The sequence below is a fragment of the Ambystoma mexicanum genome, chromosome 5p (genome assembly GCF_040938575.1).
Source record: "Ambystoma mexicanum isolate Mex_15411 chromosome 5p, UKY_AmexF1_1, whole genome shotgun sequence".
NCBI classification, from domain to species: domain Eukaryota; kingdom Metazoa; phylum Chordata; class Amphibia; order Caudata; family Ambystomatidae; genus Ambystoma; species Ambystoma mexicanum.
Window position 1 is genome coordinate 1,202,750,573 of NC_090930.1, and position 23,648 is coordinate 1,202,774,220.

The 23,648-nt window shown below is 46.5% G+C and overlaps 1 protein-coding gene across 1 annotated transcript in view; it reads left to right on the plus strand.

The window, feature by feature from the left end:
- TNFRSF11A (TNF receptor superfamily member 11a) overlaps positions 1-18,214 on the plus strand; it is a 281,431-nt gene extending 263,217 nt beyond the window's left edge. The window contains exon 10 of the mRNA XM_069613673.1: positions 417-18,214. Within this exon, the coding sequence (XP_069469774.1) occupies positions 417-808 (392 nt within the window). The 3' untranslated portion in view covers positions 809-18,214. The remainder of the gene's footprint in view (positions 1-416) is intronic.
- The last annotated feature ends 5,434 nt before the right edge of the window (positions 18,215-23,648 follow it).

Sequence of the window (23,648 nt, forward strand, 5' to 3'; positions counted from 1 at the left end):
ATCGGGGTGGGGGTGGTAGTAGGTTGTTTGTGGGATTTGTTCTGATTAGTAATTACCTGAGGGGAACGGATTCTTGTGTCACCAGGGCGTTGATATTGTCATGATTCATAAGGCCTTCATTTGCCACAGACATGCCTCTGTCTGGGTTTGCGTTAAAGTAACGATGTAAGAATTTCTCTGTCATCAAGACAGAATTCCAAACACTTTCCACAGTCTTTGTAGCTCAAATAGTTGGTTTGCAAGATTTTGGGCGGGTGCCAGAATTTGATTACCTAAGGCCCAGTTTTAATAACCTGAGAAAATGTCAAATAAGTTGAGCGGTTTGTGCCAGCATTCTGTAAATGCTCCTCTTGTAAGGCAATGTAATCTAAGTTAATACACAGCTGATCTCTTTTTATTTCTTCTTTTTCTCTCAGGCAATGTGACTGGAAATAGTAACTCTACATTTATTTCGAGCGGACAAGTTATGAACTTTAAGGGAGATATAATTGTTGTCTACGTTAGTCAGAACTCCCAAGAGGCGCCCACCGCCACCGCAGAGACGGATGAAAATGTAGGAAATCCTGTGCAAGAGGAAAACCAGAGTCGCTGTGACAGCTTTGTCGGAAACACTCAGCAAAGCAAGGACAAATGTTCCAATGGACCAGTGGAGGAAGAAGTACAGGGTGCATCACTTGTCTACAAGACCAACCTAGGGACTACGGTGCATAAGGAGGCCACAAGAGGCGGGGGATTATGCCACAGAGGACCACTTGTGGAGCCACTGCCTGTTCAAGAGGAAGGGAAACCAGGACCTTTTATGCAGTGACGCATGGAAGGGAGCAGGACCTTTGCTATACATGAGTACTTACTGAATGCAAATCCTACCACAGTTAACACTGTGGGAAATCTGCCTCTCATTGCAAGCCTCTTATTTAGGTCCAAGGGCCACACGCATCGAGGATACAAAGGGAATAGGGGTCTGGAAGGCTGCATGGGTAGTGCTACTGACGTCACCTGAAAGGTTGACGGAAATAACCAATATTTTCTGCCCCAAAAACCTCACCAGAAAATGAAATCCGAGTAATTGGCAGTACTGCTCATCTGCCCAGTTCTCAGAGTTATTTTTATAATAAATGTTAGGTGGATCATATAGCATTAGAATTTCAATTTGAAGAGATTTTTGAGCAGCAGACATTATTTAAATACCAAGGCGTTTTCTGAAAACCTCTTTTCAGGGAACATTTTACAGAGTATATTCTCTGTAGCCTCAGCTCCACCGGTAAGGTTGCATTGGATTTCTGAACTGCACTCGACCAAGCAACATCTATGCAGATCCGCAAGGGGTGGTAGTCAAAGGTTATTAAGTATGAAAAAACGTGCGTTTCCCATTCATGTTCTGATAGGGCAGGTTTTCCCATCGGCAGTTGCACTTTTGGAGGAAATTATTGAACAGATTTTCTCCACACCACTTGGTTTGAAGGGATTACCACCCTGGCAGTGCCTTTTGAAAGATTAGGTGGACATCTATTTACTTACAAACATGTGTTTAGATCTTCCCTAAACCTCTACAGTCTTGGTAGGGGATTTATGTGTATCTTGTCAGTTGGATGGCTGAATCGAAGACATTTGAATGAACCAATCATGCCCCCCCCACCCAAACCAAGGATAAAACACCAGATGGTGCCCCAGGTGCCAAGGCCATTGTCCAAGGTACATGTGGAGGAAGCTAAAATGAGGCTTGTGAGGAGTGTTTCTGAGGGGTTTTGAGTAGTGTCCCAACACTTTGGTGAACCATGGCTTTGTATCTGTGATCTAGCTAGGATCATGGAATTTGAAGTGTAAAAAAGAAGAAAATCTGGAATTCAAAATAAATTATTCAGCGGTTTTAAGAACGATGGTAGGGAGGCTCTGTGCTCGTGAAATGGATGATGTATGTTGGGGAACGTCCGACCACAGGCTGAATACTCTGCAAAGGAGTGAGTTGAATTGGAGTGGACGGGTAGATTTCACCGACAGTAGGAACCATTATGAAATCATATCTTTAGAAAGGTACAGCATGACAAAATCCCTGAAATGCAATGAACAAGCTTCACTTGAAGTACTGTTAAGACCCCAGACATTTGCAGGTTAAGGACAAAGTATTAATCTGTATACATTGCTGTATACATTCCTACTGCACAAACAGTAGTGCTTATAAAACCCAGAATTCATGGGAATTAGGTCATCGCTGTGAATTATATTTCGTAATTGACAGATTTCAACCATTGTAAACATCCAGAGTTTTATTTGTGTATGAAATTTAAAGAAATACATATGGAGTAGCATGCATGAGCCTTTAAAATCCCATCTGTTTTGTTTAAAATTGTTTCCTTCTTTTTTCATATGTTTTTCCTGCATTTCTATCTTCCACAGCTAGGTGCAGTTTAGTCTCTGCCCCGTGGTGGCATTACAAACAGGATTGTTTTATGGTTTAATAATGTCATTGTGAGACACTAGCAGCCTTTCCAAAAACATGGAGGCTTATGCCTTGCAGTTTATTGGGTAATGTTATGTAAAGTGGTCTTGTTTAATGCACCTCTGTCGTTTTGATGTGTGTGTAAAAAACAAGTAGAGGTTGGCGCGTTAGTGGGATAGAGGGGACGGCAGATTCTGAGGTGTTGATACATGCCTGCCAGTGTGTGGTGGTGACACTTGGGAATGTGTTTCATCCGGAGGGGAGAGTCCAAAATCAATCAATTAAAAGTCAGTGATTCAAGACGGGGTTAGTCAGTGGCATGGATGTGTGTGTGGCAGAATTAGAGATGTGAGAAATGTCATTGCTCCATGTAAGGTCAATGTGGTATTTGTTGACTGAGTAGTGTAAAGTGGTAAGAGATAGAGATGTGAGTCGGTTAGTGGAGATGGGATTTGGATTAGCAAAGATTCCAGTAGAAGGAGATACAATTATAGTACCCATCAGTGGCAACATCTGACCTTAACGGATGGACTCAGTTAAGTAACCTCTAGAAATAGCTGCATTATCAGGAATCAGTGCAATATGAAATGTAAATTGGCACAAATAATGTAGCAGCGCAATGTTTGATCGTGGAGAGGAGTTGGGGAGGCACCACGGTCAGACTGGCCCTCTACCCTCCTTGCCCATCCACAGGTAGCATACACACACACACAAACACAGAAACTTCACCACAGAAATATCTAGACTTATGGAGAAAGAAAGACACCATTTGGGCTTGGGTTTAAAATAGGCTTCAACCAGCCTCTTATTATTAACGTTAGATGGTCAGATTATTAGGGTGGAAAAGGCCCCCTGCAGAAAAGATTCACCTGCTTAGAACAGCCACCAAGATGACAGCTAGCGGAAGGGACGTCCAGGGGCTTTTAAAATGTATGGTGTCACACCCTGTTCCATTCGGCATCATCCCCTGCCTCCCCCCGTGCCTACCTCAAGTTCAGTCTTTGTTCATTGTAAGTTGGTTGCATTTCTCTCACTGGGTCCATTTGTGGTGCAAAAGGACTTATTGAACTATCTTGGTCCTGTTTTCCTCAATGGGCAGACCATGATAGGTGGCACAATAAGAGTTTACGATTTCCATATATAATTGTTTTTTTTTTAAACAAATCGCCGAAAAAAACGAATTTGGCACACAAAAAATAACAAATTCCCATAATGTCAATTAAGGGAAGCAGGGATTACGGGGGTGCCCCCCCCCCCCCCATCGACATTATGGGACTTCGGGGGTGGCGGGGGTGTCCTCCGCTTCCATAAAAAGTAAAGCGGCGGGCAAACAAAGTTTTAAAAAAAACGAAAAGAAAAGGACCTTGCAGCGCCGGTTCCCATCCATGCAAGTTAAGGGAACTGGTTTTGCTGGGAGAAGCAGAGTCGGCAGCACACAGCAAAGGGTAACTAAGGAGGTGGCAGTGGGAGCAGGTTAAAAGCGTGGCATTTTGCTGCGGGGTGATGTTAGAGATTATTGCGATTTCGAATTTGTAATTTTCAGATTCAACATTTTTGTAATATAAATAATTGCGTAGATCAAAAGTTTGCAGAACCCGGATAACAGCATTGCTTGACCTCTCAGTTCTGATGGATCTATGGACAGACCATGGTAGGTGGCATACTAAGAGGCCTATGAATCCAGAGAAGTTAGTGTCACCAGGTACATCCACTGGTACCACCACAGCCGCCAAGCCGCTAAATCCTCCATGGCTGAGCGGTAACCACATCAACTACCAAAACCACTACTCTTCCCTAAATATTAGACATAATAACACATACATCGATCTTTCCACATTCTTGCACCAAAAAAGACAGCAATCTTAATTATCCAACTTTTGGGGGGAAAACCTAATATATTGCGCCCCCAAAAAATGATTTTGTCCTTGAGGTTCCCCATTCAACGTTTTTGCCACAATGCCCTGTCAATCCTCTCCTTGCTGGATGCAAAACTCCACACCCCAAACCCCCCAGGAGGAAGTGTATAGTGAGGGAATTCCCTCTGGGGCCACATTGTGGAGACTAGCTGCCCCAAGGAGAAAGCTGATTTAATGGGACATTGCCAGAGGAATTCCCTGCTGAATGTGGGCCATGGGGTCGGGGCAGGCGTACATAACCTTATATCAGGCAGAGTGCCAACTTTCTCCTATATGACTGCTTTGCCGCGCCTCTCTCCCATGTCTACTGCAGCCATAATTGCTGCTTGTGTGTGTTCTTAACTGTCTGGTTCCTCTACCATGCAGCCCAGCCCCATTTTAGAGCACTGCTGACAAACTACATCTGCCTCACTGAACATCTGGCTGACATGGCTAAGCCACCACTTTCTTTAGAAATGAGAACTGTCCTATACAAATGTACCAGTTCTCCAAACTGGCTGTTAAGTGGTACGCCACTGCAGCATCATTGAACCTGAACATCAACACCACAACCAACGCGCGGCTAGCTTAAGTGCCCTGTGGCTTATGTACATAGCAAACAATTAAATAGCATTATTCCACACAAACATCTTGGCTAGTGGCCAATAATCGTTTAATTTAATTTCCTCCACCTCGCACTGCGGGGCATGTCGATCCACCCCAGGTAGCGTAGCCTGTCTCCATGTTCAGCAAGAACAGTTATTTTAACTTGGAGAGCAAAAGACAAAGCATGAGGCTGTGTGGGTTCCCCCATGGGCATTTATTTCCCAGTAGCTGAAATTCTACAATTGTGCCCTTATCAAAAAATGGATTTGTCCATTGGCCTTACTACCATTGAAATTAAAGGAAATGTCATGCCCAGATGTGGCATGATGGGAAAGCTTACCCTGGGCCTCTACAAACACTACTGATGGAAATCAAATGAGGGTGTAGACATCACATAAATGTGAATGTTCATTCAGATTCAGTGATGGACGCACTCTCAAAAACCCACTAACTGGCTGGAGTCACTTTAAAACTATACAAATCCCCAGCTTTCTTGGGCCAGCAATTCCCTCTTGTCAAATGTTATTACGCCCTGCCCGGGTTGAAAGTGAATTGTCTTCAAATCCCCAGCTACAGTGAATATAGGCCTCTATATGCAACTTGACTAGTCTCATTAATGACAGTGTATAAATCAATGCTATCTGGCCCGTGTAAGACCGATACGTGATGAGACTCCTATATATCGAGCCCTATACGTCCAGATCAGATCACAGAATAGTGACTGCATTGGTGGTCATTTTACTTACCCTTGCATGGCTCTATTGACACCCTAAGGACCATCCACCCACAGCTGCCTGCACCGTGACACTGGGAAAACTGCCTGTATGATATATCCTAGTTGATATCGTACTCCACACTTAGGCTGCCCGACTTCCAAGCCAGCCTTCCCTTATCCACTTTCTTGTCTGTCCAACTGTCCTAATTCCAGGAGAAGGGAAACCATACCAATGTAATGTGCAAGTAGCAGCGGAAGCTTGAGAAGAGTCCCACAAAACTACAAGGCCCAGTACATATTTCAGGCCTACTGGGGCCTGCAATCTGAACTTCCCACTACACTTGGCCATGTGTAGCTTGCAATTGGCTCAACAAGATTCGGGGCTTGAACTCGGAAGTTCAGGGTCCAGTGTTCCAACTGGACCCTGACAGACAAGAAGCGCTGCCTGCACACCATCAACTTACTAGGTGTTTTCTTGCATGCTCTCTTAAAGTAGATTCGAGAATGTTAATTCCCAATCATTCCCTTAATCATGTGCTTAATGTCTGGGGGTGTTTGCCAGGGCCAGCCCTGGCACTTAATTCTGACAGGAGTTAGAAGGTTAGAGTCAAAGGCTACCCTAGTCATGTGCATGAAAGGGAAGGTCACCTAACTGTTGGCCGTGGAGCTAAATACTAGCTAGCTCAGGTCACAGGTAAAAGATCACCAAAAGTTAAAAAGGAGTAGGATTCAATTTTTCAAAAGAAAAGAGTTTTAATTCAACATTACATGAAAGACATGAATTCACAAATAGGCAAGTGCCTTTAGGTGGCACGTTTCGTAGGCATACGGAAATATATTGTGGTATGCATAATGGTGGGTTAGTAGCATAAGTGACAATTATTTCTTATATTGCTGCACATAAATTATGTAGCAATACGCTAACATTGTATTTTCTAGACCAAAGGCATTCACTTATTTCTGACATCCAGCACTTATTTTCTCAGACTGTCTGATTAGGCTGTGGTGTTTTGACAAATGTATTATTTTAACTCTCATTCAGTAGTTGTCACACACCAAGCACCAACAGTGTGCACTGGCCACAGTCTCTTCATCCTGGACTAGCTCATGATTAATTATGAACATGATGACCAAAGTGGGCAGGACAGTGCTAGTTATTGGTTTTCATGACTAGCAATAAGCTGCAAGGTGACAATACTGGGTGCTTGTACTGGCCATGTGAAACAAAAGAAAAGATAGAGGCTTGTCTGAATGGTTAGGAAACCTGAAAGGGGGCTTCTTTCAGTGGTTATAAAACAATGTAATCAAAACAAATATAAACATTGATCATTATACACTTAATTCACTCAAAACAAATAAAACACCAAGTTCTGGATTGATTACTCATTGGTTAAACACATTTCCAAAGGGTCTTTTTCACATTACACTCTGTGGTTGTTTGCATCGGTTTGAACACTGTATTCTCATTAAACGGTATACTCTCTTGCATACCACTCTGTGGTTATTTGCATCAGTTAGTCACTGTATTCTCATCATGTTTAATCTCAACATGTTTCAGTTCTTAAAGGCAAAATATCTGGAACATGCGTCAGGAGTTAAACCCTGGTATTTGTACAAGCGTTTAGACTACGCCAGTGTGCTTGAGGAGGGATTTCATCTCTCCCTAATCCTGTCAGACAAAACAAACACAAGGGACTAGTGTGAGATGTGATTTCTTGAAAGTCCAGTCAAAGTCATTAGATGAATATTGCACTACAAAAGGTTGGAAGTTACCTGAGTTTGTACATTTAGAGGGTGATGCCAATCATGGATGATGGAGGTAGGAACAAAGTGTGTCCTTCCTAATACCTAATAGGTAGAAATGCATAAGTGAAGTATGCCTTTCACATCGCTAAAAACAATAATGCCCTAGGGGGGTCCCCGTGGGCTTCAGTGAACAGTGATCCATCTATTGCAGAGTGGATCTGTGTTAGAGGACTGGTAGACCAACTCACCTCTAAAAGGAGGTTCAGTGGCCAGGACTCGAGTGTCTCATATGCATGTGTGTCCCTGGTTCATCTGCGCTGGTCTTGCTGGGTAGATCCCGTAGGTTCACAATCAGGCTGTGGAAACAGGAGGGAGTTTGTATCACTGTCTGTGCCCTTTTAATTCCATGTGGTCTCATCCTAGATGGTTAAAACCTATATACGGGTGCATATGCAAATACCTTGGTCTCCGGTACTTATCAGCACAATGTCCGTGGGAGGCCACTGGTGCCGTAGAGCATGCTCGTCAGTGCGGGCTGGAGCCTGCAGGGGAATACAAGCGGGCATGTTTCTAGATCCCTGTTAATGCCCTAGGACTCTCGGAGGGGTGATCCCAAAATGTTAGCTTACCTCTCGTATGGTCAGGAGGGGGGACAAGATTGAGTCGTTGTGCTGCGAGTCACTGTGGTGGCCTCGAGCGGTCCGTATCTTGCTGTGGTAGCAACAGTTACCATGGTGGCGCGTGTATGTCGAAGCCTAGTGGACTTCTTCTATGTTGCCACTAGCCTCCGTTGTGGGGAGTGCCCTCTGTTGGTATGTCCAACAGACCTATTATGCCTAGATAGGGTCTCTGCAGCGTTTCTCTGCAGACAGGTCTTAAGCGATATTTATTTTAAAAGACGTCACTTAATTTCTAATCTTGAGATATCTATCTTCGAGGCGGCTTGGGTGTAGGTGCACTCCAGATTGTGTCGCGCCTCTTATGCTAACAGTGTAATGATGAATCTCAATGTTAGTACAAATGGCCAGGATCCCAATGTTATCTTTGTTGTGCAAATACAATATGCAATCCTGCTTTTCATTCTGAGGCAACTCCTTCTGTAGGCAGCTCTTTTGCTAAGAGGGTACTAGTGAGTCTATACGCTAGTACAAGTAGCTATTTAGTCCACAGTTCCCCGATTCGGCCACACCGTTTGATAATAATGCAAGTACAGTTATAGCCCCACATTTCATTCATATTCACATCCTTATCTGAGTTTTTTTGGAGTATATGGAACGTGAATCCCATTCATCCCCCGTGTTGTGAAACAGTGCCAGGGATGTTCCAAATTGATTTATCTATTGTAAAACAAAACAAGGTCACACCCATTACTTGTCCTGCAGCGATTGCACTTAAGCTCTAGGGGCACAGGATGGATTAGAATTACAATTAAAGAGTGGAGTAGGTATCGTGGGCCAGGTGATTAATTGTGTCCTGTTAGAGGTAGTACGGTTTGGTGAAGGTCACTTTCGAGTTGGGGGGTGGGCCTCATCCCGTAAGTGCTGTCAGTCATTTCTCATTAGAGGTGGTAAAGAGCTGCTCTTTCTGTTAGAGTTTGGAGGAGGGTATGTTGAGGTCCTTAGTTGGATCCTGCCTTATTGTTTTATCTTGTGCCACTCTATTGCCTCATTCAATCCTTGTGCATTGTATGGTATAGATCATCTCCTGTTCCTTTTTTAACAGGAGATTTTCTAGCTGGACCGTGTTATCGCCCTTCAGCACTTGTAGCACTGTCCATGTGAAGTCCTCGAAGTTATAGTTTCTCTCTTGGAAATGTTTTACCATCAGGGCCTTGTCTGTTTTATTTTTGAGGCAACTCTGATGTTCCATAATTCTTGCTTTTATTTTCCAGTTGGTTTTACCCACATAGGGTAGGCCACAGGGGCATCTTATCAGGTAGATCACGTGGGTTGTGTTACAGTTGGAGAAATTCTGTTGAGTCCATATTTTGCCAGTGCCAATGTCGACTTCATGTTTTTTTTTGGTCATTTTACATACAGCACAAGTTCCGCAGGGATGGTGGCCGTTCGGTATCCCGGTATTCCATAAGGTGGAGTTATTGTGATTCTGTTTGTGGCTGTTTTTCAGTTTACTGGTATTTACTTTGTTACCGATTGAAGTGCTCTTCTTTTGGAGCTGTCAAATATCTTCCAATGTTTTTGAATTATGTTTCTGATTCTGAGGCTTAAATCTGTGAATGTACTCACGCAGACCAGTCTCTCCTCTAGGCATTTGGCTTGTTTGGTTTCTAACAGTGCTTCCCTGTTATTATTGCTAGCTCTTTTGGCAGCTTTTCTGATTGATTATTTCGGGTAACCTCATCTGCGTAGTTTTTGACTCAGGAACTTAGATTCTTCCTCATAGATGGTATTCTGGGAGCTATTCCTTTTGAGCCTGAGAAGTTGCCTAAACAGTAAATTGTCCCAGAGGTGTTTCACGTGGTGGCTTGTGTATTCCAGCAGGGAGTTCCTGTCTGTGGGTTTGTGATAGGGTTTCACTAGTAGTTGTCCCGATTGATGAAAGATAGTCAAGTCCAGAACGTTGGTTGTGGTGTTGTTGACCGTCATGGTAAATTGTAAGAGGGGATTCTGTGCATTGATCCAGTTTAGGAATTCCTGGGTGTCTTCTCTATAGCCTTCCTATATGATCAGGATGTCGTCTATATACCTTGTCCATTTTAAGATCTTAGCCTTGAAAGGATTTGTATCAGGGAGTGTTGCTTTTGAAAAATTCTACATATAAGTTGGCAAGGCTGGGTGCCATCGGGCCCCTATCACAGTTCCTTCAGTCTGCTGGTAAAAGACTCCTTCGAATTCAAAGTAGTTGTTTGTCAGTGCGATCTCTATGCACCATAACATGAAGGATGATTGTACGGGGTCCGTATCCAGTATCCTCAGTAGAATTTCTTCCACTGTATCAATGGTGGCTAGTTGGGGGATATTAGCATACAATGATGCAATGTCCATCCCGACCAGTAGGTGTTTTTTGCTATTAAACTCAAGGTTTTTAAAATGTCTGATAGCTGCCATAGTGTCTTTTAGATAAGACTGCATTTCCTTAATATATCCTTTTAGATAATGGTCAGCGTACTTAGACAGGGGCTCTAGCACCAAACTGATGCCTGATACGGTCATCCGGGGGGGCTTTTCCAGAGTTTTAGGTATTTTAGGCAGGCAGTAGACCATTGGTATACTGGGTTTTTTTATTCGCAAGGAATTCTGCTTCTTGCCATGAGATCCAGCCCCTCTCTTGTACCTTAGAAATGTTCACTGCAATCATCTCTTGTAATCTTTTGTAGTAATTTGTGTTACTTAATTGCTTCATACATTAATTGACGTAATACTCTTGATTCATGATGACAATCCCTCCCCCTTTGTCTGCCTTCTTTATGACGATCTGGTGGTTGTCTGGCAAGGATTCAATTGCTTCTTTCTCAAGTCTAGACAGATTTTGAAAAGGTCTAGATTTTACTTGTTCGAGTTTCTCTATCTTGGCTAGCACCCTATTTTGGAAAACCAGTGACTCCGGGGAATGGCTGCTGGTTGGAGCACAAAAGGTTGAGGGGTTTCTGAGACAAGTATGGTTGATAATGCTGTTAGTCTCCCTTCCAGTTTCGCTGTTGGCAAAGAATTCTTTGAGATGAATAGTTCTCATTAGTTTATTGAATTCAATGCGGAATTCAAAAGGATTGTGTTCCTTTGTTATGACAAAGCCTAATCCTTTGTTGAGGACTTTTTCTTCCATAGGAGTCGGTGTATAGTTCAAGATATTCACCAAGAGCGATTCCCGCTCCTGGTTTGTCATCTGTCCTGATCCCAGGTGCCTCTGGGGACGCCTTGGTATAAAAAAGGCCTGGTAGATTGTTTTCGCCCATTGCTCCAGTCATCCTGCATAACATTGCTGCAGCTTTGCTACAGTAACAACCAGAAACACTACCAGTGTAGTTTGAGAACAAGAGAACAGTCACCCACACAAGGGCAAGGCCAAATAAAAGGCCATTGCCTAAAAGCAGTGCCTGTCATGAGTGCCAACCTATACACAAAGGTTTTGCAGTATTTTGCATTCAAGGTCAACAGTTACGTCATTATTTTTCCTGAATTTGTCAGTCAAGTTACCGTAGGAGGAGAGCACATTTGCTCTTTTTTCTGTGGGTAGATGGTCAACATTTCCACTTGCTGAACTGTTAACAATGAGGACGTGTTTCAAAAAGCACTTAAACATCTGTCTTAAACTAGTATGTTATGTTATTTTATATTGATTGGTATAGATAAATTGCACTTCTGCAATAGTTAGCACATCCTTCACCCACAATAACTAGTGGAAGTTGCTGCTTTAACCCTTGGGGAGCAGCTATGGGTGGTTGGTGGAAGCAGTGGGCTGGGAGTCCCCCCGCACCCCACCCTCCAGTGCTAGAACATTTATGGACCCTGGCACTTATTGTTCTACAAACTAAGCACTGCCTTTATGCTGTAGCTAAAATGGTAAACCATACCTGCATTCCTGCAGTTGGAACTAAGTTATCTGACCTCTCAATGCGGCTTTTGATTTATACTGAATAAGAGAAAACCTAAACCGTGTGCTGTGCTATTGGAACACGGTGCAGTTAGCAGAAGAGGCCCATCCCTCCGGCAGACACGACGTAGTCAGTGCCCTTCCCAAGTTTGAAGCCATGTCCCGGGCTGCTGACATGTCTCCATCTTCACACATAGTGGTTCATGCATGCCACTCTGCCAGACATTATATATTGTAAATAAAGATCCCAGTGGCGAGGAGTGGCATATCAATTCTGACCTAATCCTCACTTGTGCACCACCTGCTCAAGAATCGCAAACTGTCTTGCAAACAAATCTTGCCGCCAGTGGTGATCTGGAGATCAACTTTGCCCTTTATGAATAGAGGAAAAGGAAAACTCTTTTAATTGCAAAAGTAGCACACACTTGGATTTGCCTAGTAAAGCAATGTTTAATGTAGAGATCACTTCCAAGGCCAGTGCCTGACTGTGCCTGGATTGTTTCTTCTGTGACAAATGATAACCCTGCTATTGTCGGCAGTGCATATAGTTGTACCTATTCTATCCCATGTTCTATGGGCTGTAGAACATCCCTGTGGCAATTAATCATCTGGCCGTCAACCTATCACACTCCTTCTGCAAATCAACGTGCTGGATAAACATTTAGATCGGCCCATAACCTGTGGCGGTACCGCATCAGTGCTTTCAGCACTAAGGGTGGAAATATTGAGCAATAACAAGTATAAAACTGCATACCCATGTATTGCAGTTGAAGGACACCTTTACAATAGTTCCAGATCAAATTCTAGCAGCTAACAGGAGCTACGTCACTGCTGGGGCCAACTCGTGCCATCCAAACATACCTGTGCGACATTACAGGAGTGCCCCCAATAGCCTTCTATTTTGCAACCCCTAGTGGCCAAGTGATCCTCCCCTCCCTTTACTGCACATTCATAACAATCCCTAGTGGCCCAGCGGGACCCTCTTCCTGCCTCTCACGGCCATATTGTCCCACACCTCCCTGTGGCCCCCTTTCCTGTGCTTTTCTTGAATTGCCAAGAAATCCCTGGTATTCGGTAGAATCCCTTCTCTTCTAAACACTTTGCACAGATTTGTTCCAAATGCCTGCTGCTCCAGTGGGGAGCGCTGGCCCAACTCTTGCCTCAACCTCAACCCCAGTGCTGAAGCATATGCATCACCACACTTGGATAGAAGACATGAATTCGATCTGTGCAGCATGTGTGTATGCCAACTAGGCTTAGAGGGGGAGACGGTGATATGTAGCGATGGACACACACACACACACACACACACACACACACACACACACACACACGCGATATGGTGTAAGAAGGGACAGTGAGAAGAGGGACACGGATCTGAGAGGCTGCCTTGAGAGAGCAGCTTAGAGAGATCAGACAGTGAGAGACAACGGAGGATGTTGGAAAAAGGAGGGGCAGGGATGTGTGAAGGGGAAGGAAAAGAGGGCGAGACAATGAGGAGCAGCTAAGACAGTGACAGGGCAGAGGGCAGGCAAGAAGGGTTCGTCGAGAGAGAAAAGGGGGCTGATAGTAAGTGAGAGCAGGAGAAATAGAGAGTGGAGGACAGAGAGATGGAGTAAAGAGGGACAGTGTGAAAAGACAAGAAATGGGAGCCCACTGAAGCCCATAATTTAATGCATCTATGCAGGGTTTTCGATCAACAGCTGCACGCTCCTGCCCCATGCGTTCTTGCCTCATGCCACATCTTTCCTGCTCTGCTTGATCTTTGTACTCGCAATGGGGTTAGTGGTGTGGGCAAAATACAGTCCTATTAAGAGCACTCCACCTGAAAAACCCTGGTAGCTCACAGCAGCCCTCTAGATGCCCAATGGCGAGATGATGACGTCATCTACCCTGCGCTGGCCCGGGGAGAGAATTCCAGGCACCTGTACATTTGGTGGCCCCTCGACTAATAAGTCCCCCCTGCCTAGAGGCGTGGCTACCTAGTCATATGTGTTATGTGGTCATTAATATAATAATAATTTTATTGTGATATAGTCCATAATTTGGACTTTACACAAACATAAAACATAAAAAGTAATTAATAAACATACAAACTAATATCCTAACATAAAATGCTGTAATCATAATATAAAATACAACACAATTGTTATTATGATACACAATGTCAATGCCAAATCCAAGAGCAAGTACAAAATACAAATGCAAGTGCCGTCTATATATAGCTCTCCATGATTCCACAACCCTCTAAGTCTTGAAATGCTTTGGTCAGGAAGGAGGGTCTTAACATGAGTCCATACCCTGAAAAGGGCAAGCTGCAGTACCCCGGATTCAGAGTTGAGACATAAATCTCAAAAAGGATCCCCAGTAATAGCCTCATACCTATGTACGAGTTTCCCCAACAGGCACATGTACACCAGCCCTAATTTCGGAGCATAGGGTAAGGACATGTCTAGTGGATTCTAAGGATCCTGAACACTCACAAATTCGACAGGTCCTGTATGCCAGTGCCACCCCCAAGCGTGGGCCTATGACGGTAAGCACCTGGAGTTGATTTACCCGCAGCCTTAGAATGAACTGCCTCACTTCAGGCACTTCGAGCATAATAACAGATAAGGTAGTGGCTTCCGATATCTGTGAACAACATGCGATACTGCCTCATATCCCTTTAGCTTGGACAGATGGTTATAGTTCCCAAACCAGTCCCATCTGTTCAGTTTATACTCAAAGGATGTTTTCAAGTGGATAAGAGGCATATCTTTCTTATTAGCGTAAGACCAGTCGATCTCTGAAAAAAGGGATTCATTCAGCTGTTGAAAGTTGAGCCCTCGTGGATGTCTCTCAGCGTCATAGCTGCAACCAGCCAGAGCAATCAGTGGGGGCAGAGCATGCTTTTAAATAAAAAAGAACCTCTCGCACGCAGGGCCATAACTCTCAAAGAGATGAGACCTAGTTCCAGGCGCAGATACTGCATGTAGCACGAAGGACCTCGCCCCAAGACCATTCACCAATAATGGCCCACCAATATCTTTAGCCAATTCAGGTCCTGTATGGCCAGTGCGTCCAGCCCATAGAGGATGGACGGGGCAAAGCACTGCTGATATAACTTTAAAAAAACAGCAATACTATAGCCTGCAGAGCCCCTAGCAAGCTTACTGGCCTGGAGGGTAATTTTGCTCACCGTTTTTATGGGTGATTATCAGATCATAATTAGGCAGAGCGTCAAAATCCAAACCTAGGTAAGGGTAAGATTGCGTAACAGCTATCATGCCCAAAGCGGTGTCAATCCCAGACCGACTACGCCCCTTTCTGGCGATAGCTACTATCTTAGTCTTATCTGGGTCAATAGTTAAGCCTAGCTGAGATGCGTAGACCAAAAGCTCATTAAGCATATTCTTTATACCAGATGAGGTGCGATCAAATAATATCAAGTCATCGCCATAGAGCATGCTTACTATGGGGGAATATCCTAGCCTCGGAGGGCAATTAGGATTTGATACCATGCGAGGGAGGAGGTCGGTGATATACAGGTTGTAAAGCATGGGAGCTGCCACACATCCCTGCTTTACTTCCATATTGAGATAGATAGAGGCAGACACTCCCCTTCATTATTTAATCAGACCTTGGTAGAATTATCACTATGGAGGGCAATCAATATGTTTAAAATCCAGCTGGGGCAATTCAGAGCTCTGAGGTTGGTCCATAGGATATCACGCACCACTTGATCGAATGCGCTACGGAAATCAATGAAGGCTATATACAGGGTGGCCTCTTTGCTGCTAAGGGTATTATTGATTTGCTGGTCGAGTTCCCTGATGTTGTGAGTTGTGCTTGAACCTGGTCTGAATCCTGTCTGTGCGTAACTCAGGATCCGATTAGCAGTGACCCAGGTCTCCAATTCCTGATTCCAATTCCAGAGTCGTGAAAATCTTGCTCGTGACGTCCAGCATGAACAACAGCAGATAGTTAGTCACACTACCCCAATCTCCCCTTTTATGTACTGGTATAAGTACAGACTGTTGCCATGACGAAGGCACAGAGCGAGACCTACAAACACGGGAACCTGGGCCCAATTATTCAGATCCTTCTTTAATACTGAGTTGGCAAGGCCATTCGGTCCTGGCGCATTGGACATCTTTAGTTTCAAAATGGCCTTTTTCACTATTTGGTGGCTCCGGGGTATTTGCAATTTCCTTGTAGAATTTGTCCGAGATATGTTCAACCCATTGCTCCCTGGGGATGGGATTCAGAATTCTCAAGCTCAGTTACAACCACCCCCCCTCCCCCGCGCTTGCTCAAGAAAATGCCATATTTTTCGGCTATCTCTGCTGCACAAGGTCTCCACAAATTTGTGCCACTTCCCTCTTTGCAATGACTGACAATAAAAACGTAGCCAAGAGCAGTGCTTTCGCTTTATATCTTTTATCATAGCAGAAGTCAGGGTGGAGTCTGCAGGGGAGGGCTCAGCCGATCTAAGGGCTCTGATGGCCCGGTGCATAATGCGTTTATGATCTCGGGTATTAATATCAAAGGAATTAAAACCCCCCCAACTGATACCAAGGGGGGGGGGGATTGCCCTTTGTAAGGGCTTGGATTGATTGCAATATCCAGTTTTCAATAGCCTCAGGGTTTTTGCCCCAAAGTGCCTGGTCTGTCCTGAGGCCCGGGGGGAAGGTGAGGCAATTCATCCTATCGAGGTTGTTCTGCATCCACCGAACCCTATTACAAGACGTCACATCCTAATACAAGAAGTGACGTCACAGCGTGAGCAAATAAAGATAGCCCCACGCCTGACGTGGCTCACGCGAGGCAAGTGTAGACATCTCTGGTGTCCATGTCTTTGTTGCACCGCGGAACGCGGCCTACCCGCACTACACAGTGTTCGTCTGAGAATACAACAATATTTACGTTATTATCATAGTAAAGCATAAAAAGCTGAGACATCCTGCAGAACTGAGGTCAACCGAAGTAATTTCTCCAGTAAAACAATTAACCAATTCATTAACATTTCAGCAAATTCACTGTCTTCATTCTCTGTTACATTACAGCTGAAACCAGTATAGAAATGCACACATGGCAGTCCTTTGTAAGAGCTGTCAGGCTCTGCTTTTTTCCATATCAGGTAATAATGTCCCCATACATAATGTGGCCGGGAAAAGCCATTGGCGACATTATATATGGTGACATTATGTATGGGGACGGGCTGCGGGGATGTTCCCTGCTCCCCTTGTAAAAATAAGTGTGCGTCGCAAGGTTAAGCCCCGCATGTTGAATGTAATACTGTCTCTGCAAAAAACGACGACTTTTTTGTCAGGAGACATTTTTGCGGGGACATTATTACATGGAACCCTTTTTTCACTATGGCCTGCTACATCTGACTAAAGATGTGATGAAACTATCAAAGCTCCAACTCCTAGCCCTTCAAAACAAGATTTACCTGACGAGGGGTGGTGGGGCCTGCGTGTGACTTTGTAAGGCTGGAGAGAGCTTACTGTCCCACCAACAACAACCAGAGGAGCAAGTGCATGAAAACACAAAGGACACAAGAAGTCCACATTTTCATGCTGGCGCCCTCCCATTGTAAAGCGCTGAGCTGGTCTCGAGCTAAGTTCGCGCTATAAGCAATACAACGAACAAAAATAACAACAAATACTTTCTGAGCTATCAATGAATTGCTTGTGTTTCTAAGTTATACATTTCTTTTAAAAAGTTGAGCATTGCAAGCACCATATATGCAGCTGTGGCAAGTTTACAATGTGATTTATTGCTATCACAGAAGGAGGCCTGGCCTTATCCACTCTGAGGAATGGCAGTACATTGCATGTACCCCTTGTTACGTTTCTATAACTAATGCACGTTACCTCGTATGTATTTTTGTGTGTTTCATGTTTTTTTAGCATTCTCATTGGTTGAATTCTGTCAATTTATGTTACTAATGTAACATCAATTCAATTACTTATGGGTTCTGAAATCACCTTTTGCGCAACAATAATTCACAAATGTGTATGGGAGTCCATTTTGATACGGGAAGTGGTTAAACATCATGGCTATGCCAACTCCACCTTTTGACAATATTAGTGGCCTCGGGTCAGTATTTTTTTCTGCCATGAAGTAACCGTGGTGGATCGGCAGAAATCTAAGTCAATGGATATTTGTGATGTAAGTTACGTGTGCTTTAAAAATGTGTCTGTTTTAAACCATGATCAAATTAAGCCAGATCACTGATTATAAATGTACCCCAATAAATGTACTTTTGACAATATGTTTTCTATCTCTAATCAATTTGTTCTCATTTGGAACTATACTCCCATAGTAAAGGTCAGCTGGCATTGCAGAGACACCTATTCCTCACACGGAACAGCCCAGAAATCCCGGTGTGGCCTTTTTCGGCGCGGGTCATTTGGGCAGACCACTGAGGCCGCAGACCCCCTTGTGGCGCGATAGCCAACTCAGCACTGCTCATATGGTGCGAGGGCGATTTGGGCGCAGCTGATTTTGCAACCTATTTTTAAAACACCCTCACACCTAATGAGTGGTGCCTAGTTGACAGGTTCATCGTCTAAAAGTAAAGTCATAGCAACAATTTCAGGGGGTCAGAGGGAATTACTTCCCACTGTGCAATACATTAAAAAAAAGAATTCCAATAACTGACAGCAACAAGATAAATAATTACAAAAGGCACATTTCAAACATCGTATACAGATGGACGAAAATTCAAAGAATTTCAACAGAGCTTTTGCTTTTAAAAAATCAAAAGCAAAATTAACATACATGTCAACCCATTTGTTAAAAAAGGTTCTCCGACTTTGGTTGGGTAAAACAAGGTTTTGTCAAGAAAGGATTCTTTGACTCCACATAGAACCCCGGTCGGATACTCCTGCATTACCTCCTCGTCCACTCTTCCTCGTCCCAGCACTTATCAATGAGGTGTCCCACCTTCATACAGGAACCGTCTTTCTACTTCTAATTTCCAAAGGCCCCGCCCACTCCACCTCCAGCCCCGAGGCATAACAGCCTGCCTTTGGGCAGGGACACTGTTTTCTTCTGTCTTCCCGCCGCCTCGCCTCAAGGTTCCTTTGAGGAGCAGGGACCTGCTCGGTTTAGCAGGAGTTCTCTGGGGGGGGGTCTCTGCTGAGCAGGGCCCCCTGTTGAGTACGGGCAGGGTTCCCGGTCCCTCTTACTGCCGCTGGCATAGGTCGAGGTCTCCCTCCCCTGTCGGGAGCTGGGTCTGTGGGGCTTCACAGAGCAGCTCACTCTCTAGGTCTGCATGGCCCAGGGTGGTACTCACCCTGGGCGGAGGTAGACGGGAGCAGGGGGCGTGCTTGTGGCTTGATTGTGTGCACCTGTCCTCCCTGCTAGGTTTGCTTTTCCTAGCGACCTATCTCTTTCCTGCTGTGGTTGATACATTGGTTTGCAGGGACCTCTGGTTGTTCTGTTGCTTCCTCCTCTGTGGCTGCTCCTCTCTGCTTGCAGGCCACAGCTTCTGGTTGTTAGTGCTGCCGCCATGGGGAAGTGCTCCTCCAAGTCTCCTCTCCTTCACCTTCCTTTTCCTCTTCTTCCTGTTCCCCTCCTAAAAGGCAGAGTGTGTGTAGGGTGCTGCAGGACCGGCTCCTGCGTGTTTTTCAATGAGCCCTTCAGGAGAAGGGGATTCAGCCTCATCATGGCAGGGGGTCTCCCCTTCCTCTTCCTCATGCTCGGACGCCTCTTCCTGCAGCCTGGGCGATTCCCTGAGGTCGACTGATTTCAAGGGCAAGTACCTGGACAAGGAGGCCACAGTGGATGTTCTTCTTCAGGTGTCACATTACATGGTGTTTCCGGACTCTGCTCCCCATCTGCTCTGGCTGAAGAGGTTCAGCCCCCTCCGCCCCAGTTTAAGCACACTCTCAAGAAGGGTCTCTGCATCTCTTTGAAATGTAGACTGAGATTTTGAGGGAGTGGGTTGATCCAGACAAGTCAGCGGTCCCCACGTTCCTTGCCAAGCTGTATCCCTTGCAGGGGGAGGAGATGGCCCTGCCGAAGGTGGTTCTGGTTGATGACATCATTCCCAGTCTGGTGGGGAGGTCGTCCTTGGCCTCGGATGATTCTCTTCTGGACTCCAGGGATCTTAAAGTGGATGCCTATTGAGGAAGGCTTATGGAGGGGCTCATTTGGCTTTGCGGGCTGCCACTTATGCCTCATACACGGTGGAAGCTGCCCTTGGGAGTCTGCAGTCCACCCTGAAGGTGGCAGCAGAGGACTTGGATCCTGCACCCCTTCTAAAGGCTGTCAAGTCTCAGGTGGAGTTTTTGTCTGACTTGGCGTATGATGGTGTGAAGGCGGCCGCCATGTCCATGGGTTCCATCGTGGGGGGGTCATTGGCATGTTCTTACCAGGGATTGAAAGGCAGACGCCCGACAGAAGTCTCCTGCCATGAAAATTCCCTTTGGAGGACGGATGCTGTTTGGGGATTCCCTGGAGGACAGGGTCCAAAAAGTCTTCAAGGTGGACAAACATGCTGGCGAGCTGCATAGGAAGTGCGTCCCTGCTCGCAGGGGTTCTGCTGGTCCGGCTACCCGTCCCCATGGGCTCGCCCTATGGGTCGGACTCGGCCTGTGCCTGGGTGGAAGTGACGCTCGGGTCCGGTCCCCCCCCCCTCGCCAGCAGAAGTCCTGATGCTGGGCCTGCCGAGTGCCACCTGATGATTTTTTGGAAGCATTGATCCCGGCTCTCGGGGGATGCCTGGGTCAATCGTCTGGTGAGATGGGGTTGCAAGTTGGAATTGGTCTCCCCTCCTGTTTGGTCTGGTCTGGTCCGGTCACCCCTGCCCAGGTGCCGTCAAGAGGTTGGCCATGCGGTGGGCGCTCTGGGAGCTTTTCTCCAAGAGGATCCTTTGGTGGGTGCCTCGACCGGAGAGGCGTCTGGGGGTTTACTCCATTGTCTTCCTGGTGCACACACCTTTGGGGTCCTCCTGTCTGATTATAGACCCCAAAGTCTTGAACCAGCACATTCTAACTCGGAAATTCAAAATGGAGTGCCTTCAGCAGGTTATTCCTCTGGTGAAGAACACAGATTTCCTGGTTTCCCTGGATCTTCAGGACACCTAGCTGCAGGTTCCTATTTGGTCTGCCCATCAGAGGTTTCTCAGGTTTGCGGTGGGCAGGGATCATTTCCAGTTCCAGACCTTGCCCTTCGGTCTGGATTCGGCTCCCCGGGTCTGGCTCCTGAAGGCTGGGTCCAGAGTTCTTCTGCTGAGACACCGGGAGTGTACTTGATATCTGCTGGCCTCGCTGTGGTTTTTCATCAACCGGAAAAAGTCTCATCTGAAGCCCTCGCAGGATCTTCAGTTCATTGGGGTCAGGTTTTGGACTGCTGAGGGGCGTGTTCTTCTTCCCCTTGTCAGAGCTCAGAGACTGCAGGACAGCCTGGTGCATCTTCTGGCTTGGGGGTCGGCCCCGGCCAGGGACTTTCTTCAGGCTCAGGTTTACATGGCGGCGTGTGTCTTCCTTGTTCCCTGGGCAAAACTTCACCTGCGTCCCCAGTTGCTCCATATCCACAGGTTCTGGAAGGAGTCGTCTCTGGACTTCGAGGCTCTTATCTATGTGGGCCCCTCCCTCAGGGACCAGCTTCGTTGGTGGCTGCACCTGCCCAATCTGTTGGTGGGGTTCCCGCTTTGTCCGCCCTCTCTGATCATTGTTGCCACAGATGCCAGCCTGGTGGGGTGGAAGGCGGTGGCCCTGGGCCGGGAGCTGCAGGAGAAGTGTTCCCAGGGGGACTCGGCCAGATCCTCAATCTGGAGGGAGCTCTTAGCGGTCTTCAAGGCTCTGAAGTCCTTTTGCCCGGTCTTTGTGGTGCAGACTGTTCTCCTCTATTCAGACAATACTGCCACTGTGGCGTCTATCAACCGCCAGGGGAGCTCTCAGTCTCGGCCTTTGGGGTCTCTTGCTCTTCTCCTCTGTACTTGGGCAGAGTCTCATCTTCTGTCGCTGTTGGGCGGAGTCTCATCTTCTGTCGTTGTCTGGTTGTCACATCAGGGGCTGGGACAATGTGGTGGTGGATCGCCTCAGCCATGTGTTCCGCTTGGCGAGTGAGTGCTGCAGGAGGTTGTCTTCTGGAGGGTCTGCAGGGTTCTGGGGACTCCATGGGTGGATTTGTTTCCCTCTCCCCTGTCTGCAAAGGTCCCCTGGTTCATGTTTCCCCTCCCAGGTGGTGTGGGGGGTGGATGCTCTGACCTCCCGTGGCGCCGGGGCTCCTGTATGCTTTTACGCTCCTCCCTCTCATTGAGAAGGTGTTGCTACGCATCCGGGACTCTCGGGCGGTGGTGATCTTTGTTGCTCCGCTTTGGCCTCGTAGGTGCTGGTTTCCCCTTCTCCTGGACTTGGCTGTCTCCCCCATGTTGCCTCTCACTGGGAATCTGGATACGGTGGTGGGCCCCTTAGGCGTAGAGGGTCCCGAAAACTTGGTCTGGGGGGGCTTGGAAACTGAAAGGGTGCAGCTAGGTTCTGGGGGGCTCTCTGATGAGGTGGTTTCTCACATTCAGAGGGACCGGCGTCCTTCTACCTTGAAGGCCTACGAGAGGCACTGGGGCACTTCATGTCCTGGTGTCTGAGTCATGGCGGTTCCTCCTCCTTGGGGTCTGGAGCTCCTGTGCTGCAGTTTCTTCAGGATGGGTTTAACTTGGGTCCGTCTGTCTCCACCCTGAGGGCTCAGTGGGCTCCGAATTGCACCTTTGGGGGTCCGGCTGTGGGTGGTGGTCAGTGGTCACTTCCTGGTGGGTCGCCTTCTCCGTAGTTTTTCTCTTGCTCTGCCTGTCCTTGTTTCTGGGTTGCCCTCCTGGGATCTCCCGCTGGTCCTTCGGGCTCTGCTGTCTTCTCGCTTTGAGCCTTTGTCTGAGGTTTCCCTTCGGGTCCTCACGTTGAAAATGGTTTTCCTGTTGGCTATCACTTCGGCACAGTGATTGGGGGAGCTTGGTGCCCTCTCCTGTGAGGCTCCCTGCATGGCGGTTTCCACTGATGCGTTGTTTCTTAAGTGCCATCCGTCCTTTCTTCCTAAGGTGGTTTCTAAGTTTCATCGTGCCCAGGAGTTTGTTCTTCGTTTCTTTTTCCCCCCTCCCGCCTCCCCGGAGGAGGTTCGTTGGGCCGCTCTTGATGTGCAGCGGGCGGTTCTGCTCTATTTGGAACGCACTAGGGCTTTTTGTTCCTCCCGTAGTCTCTTTGTTACCTTTGGGGGGGCGGTCCCCAGGCAGAAGGCGTCTGTGCCCACCATCAGCCGTTGGCTCTGGGATGCTATCTCTTTGGCTTACTCATCTGTGGGGTCTCCCCTTCTATCTGGTGTGCAGGGCAGGTCCGCAAGGGGGATGGCTGTGTCCTGGGCTGAAACCAGCAGTGTTCCCATCCAGTACATTTGCTGCGCCGCCACCTGGTCTGATCCACAAACTTTCATTACCCACTATCGTTTGAATCTTCACTGTCAGAAGCCGGGGGCCTTTGGGGCAAGTGTGTTGAGTCTGGCGCGCTTGTGAAATACTTTATATCTGCTGTCTGGATATGTGTATTTCAATAAATTAGTGTTGGTCGGGTTGCATTTTCCATTTGCCTTTTGGTGTTTTTCTTTGCACTCGGCTCATTCTCTCTTCCTCGTCCCAGCACGAGTTTCCCACCTCACCCTTCCCCATGTTGAATGGGCCTATTGGCCAATGCTACGTACTGCTGTTGGGTCTTGG